Source organism: Narcine bancroftii, chromosome 2, assembly GCF_036971445.1.
Source record: "Narcine bancroftii isolate sNarBan1 chromosome 2, sNarBan1.hap1, whole genome shotgun sequence".
NCBI classification, from domain to species: Eukaryota; Metazoa; Chordata; class Chondrichthyes; order Torpediniformes; family Narcinidae; genus Narcine; species Narcine bancroftii.
In genome coordinates, this window is record NC_091470.1 from 32,631,460 (window position 1) to 32,646,086 (window position 14,627).

General features: G+C 37.1%; 1 protein-coding gene across 2 annotated transcripts in view; it reads right to left on the reverse strand.

Moving 5' to 3' along the window:
• Positions 1-14,627, reverse strand: part of LOC138753326 (protein unc-79 homolog) — a 171,579-nt gene that overhangs the window by 119,832 nt on the left and 37,120 nt on the right. For both annotated transcript variants that reach the window (XM_069916198.1, XM_069916197.1), the window contains exons 6-10: positions 13,410-13,465; positions 10,775-10,904; positions 8,905-8,969; positions 8,173-8,261; positions 7,477-7,517 (exon numbers count right to left, since the gene is read on the reverse strand). In XM_069916198.1, coding sequence (XP_069772299.1) covers positions 7,477-7,517; positions 8,173-8,261; positions 8,905-8,969; positions 10,775-10,904; positions 13,410-13,465 — 381 coding nt within the window. The remainder of the gene's footprint in view (positions 1-7,476; positions 7,518-8,172; positions 8,262-8,904; positions 8,970-10,774; positions 10,905-13,409; positions 13,466-14,627) is intronic.

Below are 14,627 nucleotides of genomic sequence, written 5' to 3' on the forward strand. Positions count from 1 at the left end.
TAGACCAAACTGGATTTATCAAAAAAAGACGCACAACAGACAATATTTGTAAATGTATTAACTTAATTCATGCAGTAGAAGGAAATAAAGCACCTGCAGTAGCAGTTGCTTTAGACGCAGAGAAGGCCTTCGACAGAGTAGAATGGAATTATTTGTTCAAAGTATTGCAAAAATTCAGTTTACCGGAGAAGTATATTAATTGGATTAAAGCATTATATAAGGGACCGTTAGCGAAAGTGACAGTAAATGGACATGTATCAAAGCAATTTAACTTAAGCAGGTCAACGCGGCAGGGATGCCCACTATCACCATTATTGTTTGCGCTAGCTATAGAACCACTAGCAGAATTGATAAGAATAGATAATAATATAAAAGGAATAAAAATAAAAGACAGGGAATATAAAATCAGTCTATTTGCGGATGATGTGATAGTGTACTTAACAGAACCAGAACTATCAATAAAAGAACTATATAAGAAATTGAAGGAATATGGAGAAGTGTCGGGATACAAGATAAACGTAAATAAAAGTGAAGCAATGCCTATGAATAACGCGGATTTCTCAAAATTTATGAAGGAATCCCCATTCAGATGGCAAATGCAGGCAATAAGATACCTAGGTGTACAAATAAACAAAAATCTAGGCCAATTATATAAACTCAATTACAATCCACTAATGAAAAAATTACAGGACGATTTAGAGCATTGGAAAGAGCTACCACTAACACTGATAGGAAGGATAAACTGTATTAAAATGAACATTTTTCCAAGGATACTATACTTATTTCAGGCATTGCCAATACAACTGACAGAAAAATTCTTCAAAGAGTTAAAGAAAATAATAAGGAAATTTTTATGGAGAGGGGTGAAACCGAGGATAGCACTAGATAAATTAACAGAATGGTATAAACAAGGAGGCTTACAATTGCCAAACTTCAAAAATTATTATAGAGCCGCACAATTAAGGTACCTATCAGATTTTTATCAAACAAGGGAAAAACCAGACTAGACGAGATTAGAATTAGATAAAATAGGGGAAAAGATACCTGAACACATATTATATAAATGGGACGAAAAATTGGTACAACATAGAACTTCTCCAGTATTACACCATCTCCTCAATATATGGAAGAAGATTCATGTAGAAAGAAATAAAACAAATTATCAATTACCAAAACTAATATTGACGCAAAATAAGCTACTCCCTTTTACAATAGACAACCTTTCCTTTGGAAAATGGGAAAAAAAAGGGATTAAAAGAATAGAAAATTGTTTTTCAGGAAGTAGATTCTTATCCTTTGAACAAATGAGAGATAAGTACAATATAACTGGAGATACAGCGCTGGCATATTACCAACTGAGATCCTACTTGAAAGATAAATTAGGAAGCAATTTGAGTTTACCAGAAGGAAGTAACCTTGAATATGTGATTACAGATACAATGTTAATCAAAAGATTTATAACAAATATGTATATTAAACTGCAAGAAAAGGAGAATGAGGAAACAAATGGTAAAACTAAACAAAAATGGGAACAAGATTTAAATATAAAGATAAAAAAGGAAACATGGGAGAAATTATGTTCTGGAACGATGAGAAATACAATAAATACGAGGCTGCGTATGATACAATATAATTGGTTACACAGACTATACATTACACCGCAAAAGTTAAATAAATGGGACCCAACAGTATCTGATAGATGTTGTCGATGTAAAAAAGAAAGGGGAACAACAATTCATGCAATCTGGACATGTGAGAGAGTAGAAAAATTTTGGGATGATCTCAATCAGATATTAAATAAAATAACAGAAAACAATATACCAAAGAATCCAGAGATCTTTCTCCTAAGTAACATAAAAAATAAAGAATTTGGAATTGACTTGGAGGATGCACAAAAAAGATTTGTTAAGATAGCCCTAGCCGTAGCAAAAAAATATATTATGTCAACCTGGAAATTGGAAGATAATTTGAAAATACAACAATGGTATATAGAAATGAATAAATGTATTCCATTAGAAAAAATAACATATAGTTTAAGAAATAATATTGAAATATTCGAACAAGTTTGGGAGCCTTACATTAAATACAATAGCGAAAACCTACCGGGAACAAACATTACCTAAGTTGATGGAAGGAGAAGAAAAGAAAAGAATGGACTCAGTAGAATTTCTGGTGTATTTTTGTTGAATGACAACATTGTCTGACTGGCTTAATGCAACCTAGATTGTTTACCTAAAATGGATGAGAGGGGGGAGTGGGGGGGTGGCTTGGGAGGAGGGAGGGGGGGGGGGGAGAAAAAGTCACTGTATATGTGTGAAAAAGAAAAAGTGTACATCATGGCTAACATGATTTATGGTGTGAAAAATAAAAAATTTAAAAAAAAAACGATCCTACGTAGCTCTTCCTTAAAAGCTTTGACAGCTTCAGTATCGGCACTTGCTGCCTCACCTCTCACCTTCACATTATGAAAACTATGACATCTTTTGAAGTGTTGGAACCACCCACGACTCACTTTAAACCAGTGGTTCTCAACCTTTTTCTTTCCACTCACATACCACTTTAAGTAATCCCTATGCCATAGGTGCTCTGTGATTAGTAAGGGATTGGTTAAGGTGGTATGTGGATGGAAAGAAAAAGGTTGAGAACCACTGCTGTAAACGTTTGCATATAGGTAGGACCACCAGCACACTCTTTATGCTTATTGAAAAGACTTCTTGACTTAGCCTATATTGTTAGAGGGCTGAGCAGTATCCACTTTTGTATTTGATCTTCCATTCATGTGACAAATAATCTTTCTACATCATCAATTGGCCCAGCTCTTTTCTTCGTGATGACAGCAGAATTCACCGATGTTGACAATTTCAGTGCATCACTGATTCACCTCTTATCCTTTAAGATGGTTGAGATACTCAATTGCAAAAGTCCTAATTCACGTGCTATAGCCACCTTCAAGCAGCTTGAGTTAATCTCCAGACTAACTGCTTTCCTCTTTTTCTTCTCACCAGAAGCAGGAGGTACAGATAGGTGTTTAGTAAACATTCTGGATTGTTTACAGTGCATTCGTTTGCATGATCCCTAAAGAGACTGCGAGCGTGATTGAGTCAGCATTGCAAGAGAATGTGCTATACGATACTCTCACGTGATGCTGCCATTGCCCAGCATGGCGAGACAGTAGCATACCGCATATTACAAGTGCAGGACAGATTGGAATTTGAAATTGAAAGTATGGATTCAAACCATCGTAACTTCAAAAAATCATAAGTTGGAGCATGGTAAGTAGGGGAGCACCTGTATATGGATTGAGCTACCAGAGGAAACTTAAAAAAAGGGCACAATTTTGATATTGAAAAGATATTTAGACAAATTTATGGATAGGAACTCAGAAGGTATGGTCCAAAAATCAGCCAAATGGGATGAGGCCGAAATGCCAACTTGGTCAGCATGGACAAGCTGGGCCAATGTGCCTGTGGCATGCTGTATGGCTCTATAATTGGTCATTTGGAACCATGGACAATCCTTTATTTTTTCCAATTCCCTGGCTGAATAGAAGATCTAATAACAGAAAAAGTTAATAAATAACAGTGAGTTTTTTTTACTGCTGTGCCCATTTATGAGGAGGAAATGAATAACAATTATTTTAAATACAATTACACAGACAAGCTTCTAGGACTGTAGGATCCTTAAGATGGCAATATTTCTTTCACCACAGTGAATGAGTACAATTTTGAGAGTTTATCGTGAAGTAAAAAATGAAAATCTGCAATCACCGTGGCTGAAGTAAAAACACAAAGCTGGAAAAACTCAGCAGGTCAAGTAGTCTCCTTTATATAACAAAGGTACAAAATACATAACCGACATTTCAGGCCTGAGCCCTTCATCAAGGTATGGGAAAATGGGGAGGAGTCACGTGATGGAGTAGTGGCCGGACGGTGAACTCCAGCCCTCTCCAGAAAAGTCGGGAGAAACAAAGGAAAACACAAAGGCACAGAAATAAAAGTTACAGAAAAGTGAGTATAAAGGTGGAAAGAAGATGGCGACAAAAAAAGAAAAATCGAAAGCAACGGTAAGAAGAGAGGAAGAGAAGACAAAGGAGGAAAAAGGTGAAGGCCTTACCTGTCCGAAGAGGCCCGCTGCGGAGAGAGAAACCCGCTCCCTCAGGTCGGTAAATAATGGACTACAAAAATGGCTCGCAGAGCCGAGTAAAAGTGCGCAACCGCGCATGAAAAAAAACACACTGACGGGAGGGGGGACCAGCTGGGGAGTCGATCTCCACAGCCGGCAACGACAGCTGCAGAACACCTGCAGCAAGAAGAGACCACAGAAGACAATAGAAACAAGAAAGAAGAGGAGGAAAGGGCACCAAAGAAACAACAGATGGTCAACCCAGAGGAAGAAGAAGAGGAAGAGAAAGAGTACAGTGAAATAGAAGAAGAAAAGAAAGGCAAGGTAAAGGATATACTTGCTCTTATTAAAGGATACATGGAGTCATTTAAAGAATGGCAAACACAGGAATTTAAGGATTTAAGAAAAAGAATAAATAACACAGAAGAGAAAATAAATAAAATGGAGATGACCTTAACAGAAATGGGGAAAAAAATGGACAAGATGGAAGAACGGGCAGTAGCAGCAGAAATGGAGGTAGAAGACTTAAGAAATTGGAGGAATCTAATAAAAAAACTAAAGAGACACAAGAACTACTAGCTCAAAAAATAGATATAATGGAAAATTATAACAAAAGAAATAACATAAAGATAGTGGGCCTTAAGGAAGATGAAGAAGGCAAGAATATGAGGGAGTTTATAAAAGAGTGGATCCCCAAGACCCTAGGATGTCCAGAACTACAGCAAGAAATGGAAATAGAAAGGGCACATAGAGCATTGGCCTCTAAACCACAACCACAACAAAAACCAAGATCTATTGTAGTAAAATTCCTAAGATATACTACAAGAGAAAAGGTACTGGAGAAGACAATGGAAAAAGTAAGAGAGGGCAACAAACCACTGGAGTATAAAGGGCAAAAAATCTTCATTTATCCAGATATAAGTTTTGAACTCCTAAAGAAGAGAAAAGAGTTCAATACAGCAAAGGCGATTTTATGGAAGAAAGGGTATAAATTTATACTGAAGCATCCTGCGGTATTGAAAATATTTATTCCAGGACAACAAAACAGACTATTCTCGGATCCAGAAGAAGCACGAAAATTTGCAGAACAATTACAAAAATAGACTGAGGGATGAAGACGGGTAATGAAAGTAAAAATGATCACGATTGATATGTATGTGGGTAAAGACAAAAATAGACTGAGGGATGAAGACGGGTAATGAGGGTAAAAAGGACCACAATTGATATGTATGCGGGTAAAGAGGTATAAGAGTGAATAGAGACAATGTGCATACGTGAAAGTATCTGTAATTAGAAGAAAATATAGATAGTATAGACAAGAATTAATAAGGGAAGGTAATGGAATAGAGAGAATAAGGAGGGAATTAAAAGAGTGACCTTTGTGACATATGAAAAGTGAAATCTTTTCTGGGGGGGGCTGGGTGGGGGAAAATAGCGGTCACTGCAAAATCAGTTGACGCTTGCGAGTGGATTCGCAAATCCAAATGGAGAGGGGAGATGTGGTTGTCCGACAAGGGATAAAGGACAACTCAGGAGGTGAAGGGGAGATTGGGGATAAATAAGATAGAAATAGGAGAATAAGGAAAATGTTGGATGTTGTAGGAATGTTGTCTTATAAAGAGTTGAAAATAAGAAAACAGAAATGGAAAAGGAGGAAAGGTAATGATGGAAAAACGGAAAGAGAAGATAAACAAAATATAAAAGGGCTACGCTGAACTATATGTCTTTAAATATTAATGGAATACATAACCAAATTAAAAGGAAGAAACTACTAAATTTAAATGAATAAATGTATTCCATTAGAAAAAATAACATATAGGTTAAGAAATAATATTGAAATATTCGAACAAGTATAGGAGCCTTACATTAAATACAATAGCGAAAACCTACTGGGGACAAACATTACCTAAGTTGATGGAAGGAGAAGGAAAGAAAAGAATGGACTCAGTAGAATTTCTGGTGTAATTTTGTTGAATGACAACATTGTCTGACTGGCTTAATGCAACCTAGATTGTATACCTAAAATGGATGAGGGGGGGTGGGGGGGTGGTTTGGGAGGAAAGGGGGGGGGGAGAAAAAGTCACTGTATATGTGTGAAAAAGAAATAGTGTATATCATGGCTAATGTGATTTATGGTGTGAAAAATAAAAAATTAAAAAAAAAAGGTATGGGAAAATGTCGGCAGGCGTCCAATCGAAAGAGTAGGGGGGTGGGATGGTCGCAAAGGCAGGAGGTGATAGGTGAAGAGAGGAAGGGGACAGCAGGATCAAGGTGAGGAGGGATGATTAGGTGAAGGGAGGGAGACAAACTGGAAAGGGGGAAGAGGAGAGCAGGTTAGCAAAAACTAGAAAAAATTATTAATGCCATCTGGCTGGAGCGTGTCCAGGTGAAAAACCAGGTGTGGTTCCTCCAATTTGCAGGTGGGACAGTACACAAGGCCATGGACAGACATGAGAGTGTGGGAGTGTGACATAGAACTGAAATGATTGGCTACTGGGAAGTCTTTGTCATAGATATCCTATTTATCAAGCATGGTATTTAGCACAATGCTGTTACAGCACTAGCGACCTGAGTTCAAATCTAGCACTGTCTATAAGGAACCTTGTACATTCTCCCTGTGTCTACGTGGGTTTCCTCCAGTGCTCTGGTTTCATCTCACCCTTCAAAATATACGGGGTTGTAGGTCAATTGGGTATAATTGGCCTGCATGGGCCAGAAAGATCTGTTACCATGCTGTATGTCTAAATTTAAATATTAAAAATGTAAGGTTCCAGTGTAAATCACAGTCTTACAATATCATAGGCCCTCAATCTAATTTGAAACGCCAACATTTGAAGCATGTATAAGCATATTGATTGCAGCTTGCCATAGACAGCCCAAAGAATATTAAAGGGAATTATACAAAAAAAATTGTGAAAGGAAATGCACATTGGCAACCCTCTGACATCTCACACCCTTCATCAGGATTGCTCCCTCCCCATCATCTATTTAACTTGGTTCCTGTGGAATATTTTCATTCCTGCTTTAATTAACAACTTGCTGCAAAAGTGCAAGTAACTTACTGACAAAAGATTTGTGAAGTCCTTCAAATATTTCCTTTAAAAAAAACAGCAAGATCATTTTAAAGGATCGTTCTTTCCTTTACATCAAAAAATTTACATATCACAAAAAAAATCCAACTAAGCCAGTCAATCATTAAAGCATAATTGTATTTCCTAGAATAACTACTGCATTCAGTCACAACCAGACCACCCTGTCCCTCTCCATTAGATGTATTGTCTTTGTTTTGTGTGCATTTTTATATTGAGAAATATAATCCTAAATTCCATCTGCGTTTGTTAATTCGGAACTCACCTTGGGGAAGCAGAACATCAATTAACCATTCAGCTTGGACCCTGAAAAAAGAATAACAAAGCCACAAATAAAAGTGGAAATCCCTGGAACTATACAGTTATTTTTCAATATCCAAAAATAGAGGCAGGATTCACAAAGTGCAGAAGGCAATCATCAGAATTTAATTTAATCACTGTGAATTAAATTAATGAAAAGTATAATTAAATATGTTCAACAATAATTATGATAATCTCGAAGGAAGGGCTTGTAAATCTGAATTTCACTTTCCTCGTTTTGCAGCCAATAAATTATTTTTCTTGTAACCTTGTTTCCACCAACAGCATCATAACATATATTCCTTTGCTATTTTCTGTTCGTCATCCTGGTAAACCTAGCTCCATGTTCTATTTTATAAAATAAGGATTTATGTGAAGTGGTGCAGTTTTAACATACCTCAAGTTTTTCTAACATTCTTAACCAATGTGTTACATTACTGTCCCAACATTTAGGCGACACAGTTAGCGTAGTGGTTAGTGTGACGCTACAACAGTACCAGCAACCTGGTTTTGAATCCGTGACGTGCAAGAGATTTTCCCAGGTGGTCTGTTTTCTCCCACCCCCCAAATAAGTGGGGTAATTGGGAGTTACGCATTTCTCAATGGCTAGAACCAGCTTCTACCATGTTGAAAATTAAAAAGAAGCATGTTATTAACTCACCCTGCAATCCTTTGGCTGCATTCTTCACACAAGTATAATGGAGGGGGTTTCTCACCTACTGCCACAGAAATAGATGGATCTATGCACATCTTCAAAAGAGAACATTTATCAAACATGTTGAAAAGTTCATTTCACCAGAATTACATTTCAAAGAAATTAAGACCAGTATGGTTTACTTGCATCTTGTAACATTGTAAAATGGAAGTGAATTGTACACAACTTATTTTTTAATTTCAAAACACTGCAGGGAAATTAGGGGTTTCTTCCTTCACCCACCAAAATCCACCACTGCAGTTTTAAACTTCAATGCCATCTCCAATGGCATAATTTTAAAATAATTTAAAATCTAAAATCTCTAATTGTGGTATATGTATATTATATATTTTCAGCAGTATGTTAAAGATTTTAGTTAAACTTCAATAACAACATAAAAATATTACATACAATCACTGGCAAAATACAACAGCAAACAGTGGTATATGCTTTATACAAAAACATTTATTCTCCTCACCTCTACTAAACACTTTATTAAAAACTCAATAACTGCTGCAACAACTTAACCACGAATTAAAATTTTGTGGATACTATAAATATGGGATACAATCCACACCATCAGATTAATTAAAACAAAAATTAAGCCTCGTAAAAAAAGGTCTGTAATTGCTCTAACAAATGGTGACAGTGACCAAAAACTTAAATCAAAAATGAAAAAAAAAAGAAAATGCATAATACCTTCACGGCAGGTTTGTTGATTGCATTCTGACATTCAATGTGTTGACAATGAATTGGATTCCATGCTGAGGGCAGATAAAAAGATTTGATACAAATTTACATCTGAGTAATGTAAGGTAAAAACATCATGAGTTGGGACCAGAGAAGGAGTCACCCAGTACTAAGGAGTAACAAGATGCAGGTGTGACCTTGCACGCTCAAGATAAGTGTGGCAATAACAAGATGATGTGCAGCAGACTAACAGAGAAGGGTAGCAACAGCTTATTCATTGGACAATGTAATGGTATGATAATTTACTAAGTGCGTGTCCTGGGGTATAAAAAAACACCACTTGCTGATATCGGGAGAATGCGCCTTCTCCAACTAACACTGTTAGTTGCAAGTGTTACAATCCAGTAATAAAGAACCTTGATTTCGACTCAGTCTGGTGTCTGACTCACTCATTCTCGAACAAAGCAGACCTAACAATTACTTCTATTATGCTGTATGTCTTACAGTAAAAGCTAAGATGAATAACTGAGTAGAAAACAAAACTTGTTATACTTGGTCATATTGAATTTAAACATTTTTAATAGCCTACATCTTTGTGTATCTATCACTTCTAGTGTTCTATGATAAAATTTTGTTTTAAGATAAAAATCAAAATTAATTTTAATGGGGTATTCACTAACTACATAGTCTATATTTTAAATACTTGTCAAAATCATATGGATAGACTTTATTTATTCAAACCCATGTCAAAAATGTTAATAAGGAATGTTTACAAACTTCTAAAAATCTTTGGAAATACAATGTAATGTGATAATATACAAATTGGCAAGTAGAATGGGAACTCAATGTTTCCATGCATTGTATTCGCTTTTCATTGTTCACAACAATACTTGATACTACTCTCATAATCAACTTTTCCCTAAAATTTGTAACAGACCAAGATCAACATATTTTTAGATTGCAAGTTTTTACTATCAACAGCTGTTATCTCAACATCTTTTTACTACACTTTGTTTCTGTAACTTATTTTCTTCATTTTATTTATAATTAAAAATGTGAAGTGTATTTAATTAAATCATGCAGTAGCTGTTGAACTAGCCCTGTATCAGGTGTGCAATAAGAAGAGAAACATTGGTAGTTCTCTTTATTCTTAAAAAAATTATGTATTGTGGCAGCACACAGCCCAATGGCGAACTGGCCCCACTTGATCACCATGTGGCGGGGCAGCCATTAGGAGATGGCGCCGTCAGGGGTTTCTTTTTGACTCCAGCATCCCTTCCAGCACGTGCCCTGGGCAGCGATTATGACGTCACAATGCACCAGGTGACTGGACTCATGCTGTCCTTAAAGAGGCATGCTGAATTTGACTTAAAACAGTCGTTAACGACCATCGGTGTGGTGGCAGTGATTTCCTTCAGCTCCTCAAAGCGCCACAGTATATACATTTCTATCCTAGAGGGATAGGGAGACAGGACATGAGGAGTATTTTAAGAGGAGATGGGACATTTTTGGAAGATCAGTAACTGAGGACTATGAATACAGAAGGGAAGTTGATGTTCTGATGCAATTTATCTGCCATGTGAAGATGTGTGTCACAGCTCATATTTATTTTGTAAAATCTAACATGATTCATTCTGCATTGGTGATTATGTTCAAAAACCACAGAAGTATTGTGGGTGTTTTGGACATGAAACAAAACAAAAATCCAACACCTCTCATATCAGATTCCTTTTCAATTCTAAGCTAAAAGAAACACAAATAGATACATTTTTCAAAAGTAAACTCAAATTGCATCTTATTTATAACTGTTCAAGAAATCTTTCAGAATATGTGGCATTGATTTGTGTTATACGGCACATGATCTATCAAAATCTCATACCTGTGTACTGAAGTCCCCTGTATTCACAAATAGCCCCTGGTGGCTTTAAGTTGGGCCAATAGTGGAAAAGCATTTGAACAGCTGGAGGCTTAACTTGAGAGGGGCCATAGGCTATCACATACAACAAATCCTAAAATGAAAAAACAGGTTAATATTAATGAATCGATCAAGGTTAAATCTTGATCTGTTATCAACCCATTTATTAGACAGATTCACAACCGAGTCTGGAGATGCAGGAATCTGTACTATCAAATACAGTCTGCTGGAGGAACTCATCAGGGCAAGCAGCATTAATGGAAGAAAAATGGTTGGTATTTTATCAGGACTGAAGAAAAAGCACAAGAGCAGTGTCAAGTGGACTGGAGATGAGAGGCAGGGACCCCACACAGGACAGGCCACAAGAATTACTAACATAGTTTTATTAAATCTACTTTCAGATCTGGCGATCCTCAACCCAGAAATGAACCTCCTGATCCCATCATCTGTCTCATCCCAGTCAAACTCTCTTCTCGGGCCTTCCATCTGGAAGATGATACACAGGTTTGAAAACACAAACCTCCAGATTCAAGGACAGTTTCTTTCTTGTGGTTACCAGACCCTTAATTGAGCCTTATATTGATAAAGGATGATGCCCCTGCACTGCTTCAATTATACTTTTCTCCATAACCTGCACTTGTAACACTGTGCGCGGCATTTCTGGTTTACTATTGCACTACCTGCTGTATTTTACGAGATGACTTGCCTGGATAACACTTAAAGCTTTTCACTGCATCTCAGAACATGACAATAAATGATTCAAATATATTAAAGATAAGAATGACATTTATGATCAATTGTATTTTAAAAATTATGATAACATGGCTTCCCATTATTTTATTTGTAAAATGTCCTTTGTTTTTGATCCACATTTTTGCAGCTCAGGAGTTAGCTGCAACAAAACAGAATTTCAATACCTTGCAGCCTTCACAGATTAGTTGTATCAGCGGAATCAGATGGCTGTTATTTTTATGAAACTGGAATACCTAAGAGATAACTACATTTTAAAAAACTGCAGAGGATTTCAACTGCACTGGTGGAACAGCTGCATCTACAGAATTGGATGACTAGGTTTTTAAGTCAGGGTCTCCATCAATTCAGATGCACAATTAAAATGACACATAAAAATCTCAGCAACACACTGCAAGATTAATGCTAGATGAAACACAGATTCACCATAAAAGGGATGAAAAAGAATTAGAGCTCGATTTCTGGTGCAGAGAAGGCCATAGGTAAATTTATTGGTTCTGCTCCAAATTATAAAAGGAGATTTGAGGATAGAGCAGCAATTGAAAAATGATTTCGCACCAGACTGTGAAACACTAGCAAGGAAGAATAAATACAACAAAAGGCTGGAGAAACTCAGCAGGACCCCTGTGCCGATAGGAGGCAAAGGTTTATAACTCATGTTTCAAGCCTCAGCTCTTCATCGAGGAATGAGCAAAAAGCAGGCAAGTGTCTGAGTAAAAATGTGAGGGGGAGGAGGGATGAAGGGGCAGTGGTAGGAGAGAGAAGGGTAAAATTTAAATTAAACCTAAAGCTCAAAGGCAACCCCCCCACCACAAATGAGTGGTGAAATAACCACAAAGAGCTAATGAAATAAATTCAATATAAACATAGAATAGTTAGATAAATGAAGGAAATGGAGGAATAGGAAATCAGAAATGTCAGCGAGTTGTGAAGCAGCAAAATGGTCGAAGAGCCTTTCGTTTTCCTGATTTTACAGATTGACACATTCCAATGGAGTACATTAAAAAGGAGAAAGATTGCTGCAACAACTGCTCTAGCTATTCTTATAAATAGATATAATCTGAATTGTATAAAAAAAATAATTTCTTGCTGAAATAATAAAGCTATCAATTATTCAAAACAGATTTGTGATATTTTCCATTTGATGGCGCTGGTACTAAATCATATGTGCAGAATGCCATCTGCACTTATTCAGACTTCACTGAGCAACAACCAATATTCTATTCAATCAGCTATTCTATTCAATAAGTGAATGCAGAAGCCAAACATTTGATCTAGCACCCACGATGGAATCAACAGTGAAGGAAAAAATGAGCACTTAGACAGTAGCATAATTAAACTATAATTTACCATAAATATAAGATTTTCCTGAGGTAAAATTCTGTATGATATGAACAAATCGTCATTAATTTGATAAAATCATAGCAATGTCTAGCTCATCATGAATAGCCTACAATCTTAACACTATCTTCAGTGATCATTTCAGTCATCTTCATTGAGATACAAATATTGACCATGTCACTAGAGATATTTTACCAATTCTTTTTCAAAGAAAGACATGATGAATTTTCCCACGTTTGACATGGAATCTGAAGGTCAGCACTTCTGAAAAATCACTTAATAATGGAGTCTCAACCTAGATTTTTTTTGTTGCTCAACTTTCTGGACCGGAGCTTAAACCCTTAACCTGCTGATATGGTGCCACCAATCAAGACATTCCTGAAAGTTAAACAGTTTCAATTATATTACAGTTTGTATAATTTCCACTTAGAACTTTTTCTTCAATTGTCACACGTTTAACAGTCACCAATTAAGATGGTAAAATTCTGCAGCTTGTAAAATTACTTACTTTCCAGACTTCTTGCTTATACTTCATAAGACTTTCCAATAGCTGGCAATGATACACTGAAAAAAATATTTGTAAATAAATGAATTATTAACATCAACAGTTAATTTATAGTTCAACAGCAATTTTACTGAAATGAACAATCAAAAATATACATATAAAAACAAAAAATGCTGGAAGAATTCAGCAGGTATCGTATTGTCCCTATGAGGTAAAGATATATAACCAACATTAAGTCTTTCTTCAAGATGTAAGCAAAAACCAGGCTGGGGCCTGAATAAAAAGGCTGGGGGAGAAGGGAAGAAAAGGCAGGGGGAGGAGCCAACAGACAAAATTTGATAATTGCAGGGGAAACGTGAGAATTGATCAAGTGAGGAGGGTGGCTCTGTGAATGCAGAGTTAGAGAAAAGGTGACAGAGCAAGAGGAAAGGAGAAATAAGGATAGGGGAAAGGGATAGACAGGGTTGGTGAATGGAAACCAGAGAAATTGATGTTAATGCCATCTGATTGGAGGGTGCCCAGACAGAATACGAGGTGTTGTTCCTGCATTTTGTGGGTAGCAGTACATGAGACCATGGACAGACATGTCAGCACTGGAATGGGGTGGGGACTTGAAATGGGTTACCTCAGGGAGATCCATGCTATTGCAGAGGACAGACCTCAGGTGCTGAACAAAACAAGTCTGTGTCCAGGGTCTCTGACATAGAGGAGATTGCAAAGGCAGTGGATGACCCCTTCCAGTTCACATGGCTTTACTTCACTGGAAAGAATTGTTTGGGGCCCAAATGATGGGGAGGGAAGAGTGTGAGCATATGTAGCACTACTTGCAGTCAAAAGGTGTAGGTGCCAAGATGGCAATTGGTGGGATGGGAGGAGTGAACAAGGGAGTCACAGAGGGACCAGTCCCTGCAGAAAGTGGAGAGGGGAGGAGCAGGGAAGATGTGTCTGATGGCGAGATCACATGGTAGGTGGTGGAAATGGCAGAGGATATGTTCAATGTGGTAAGTGAAAACAAGGAGAATCCTGTCCTTGTTGCACATAGCGGTGGAGGGGGCAACAGTCGATAACTGAGGACACGCAAGGCTGAGTTGATGGTCGCAGAGGCGAAGCTATATTTTTTTGGAGGAGGAGGACATTTTGGTTGATCTCGCGTGGAAGACCACACCCTGGGTGCATTTGCAACAGAGACGGAGGAATTACCGAGTGCTCCAGCATTTTGTC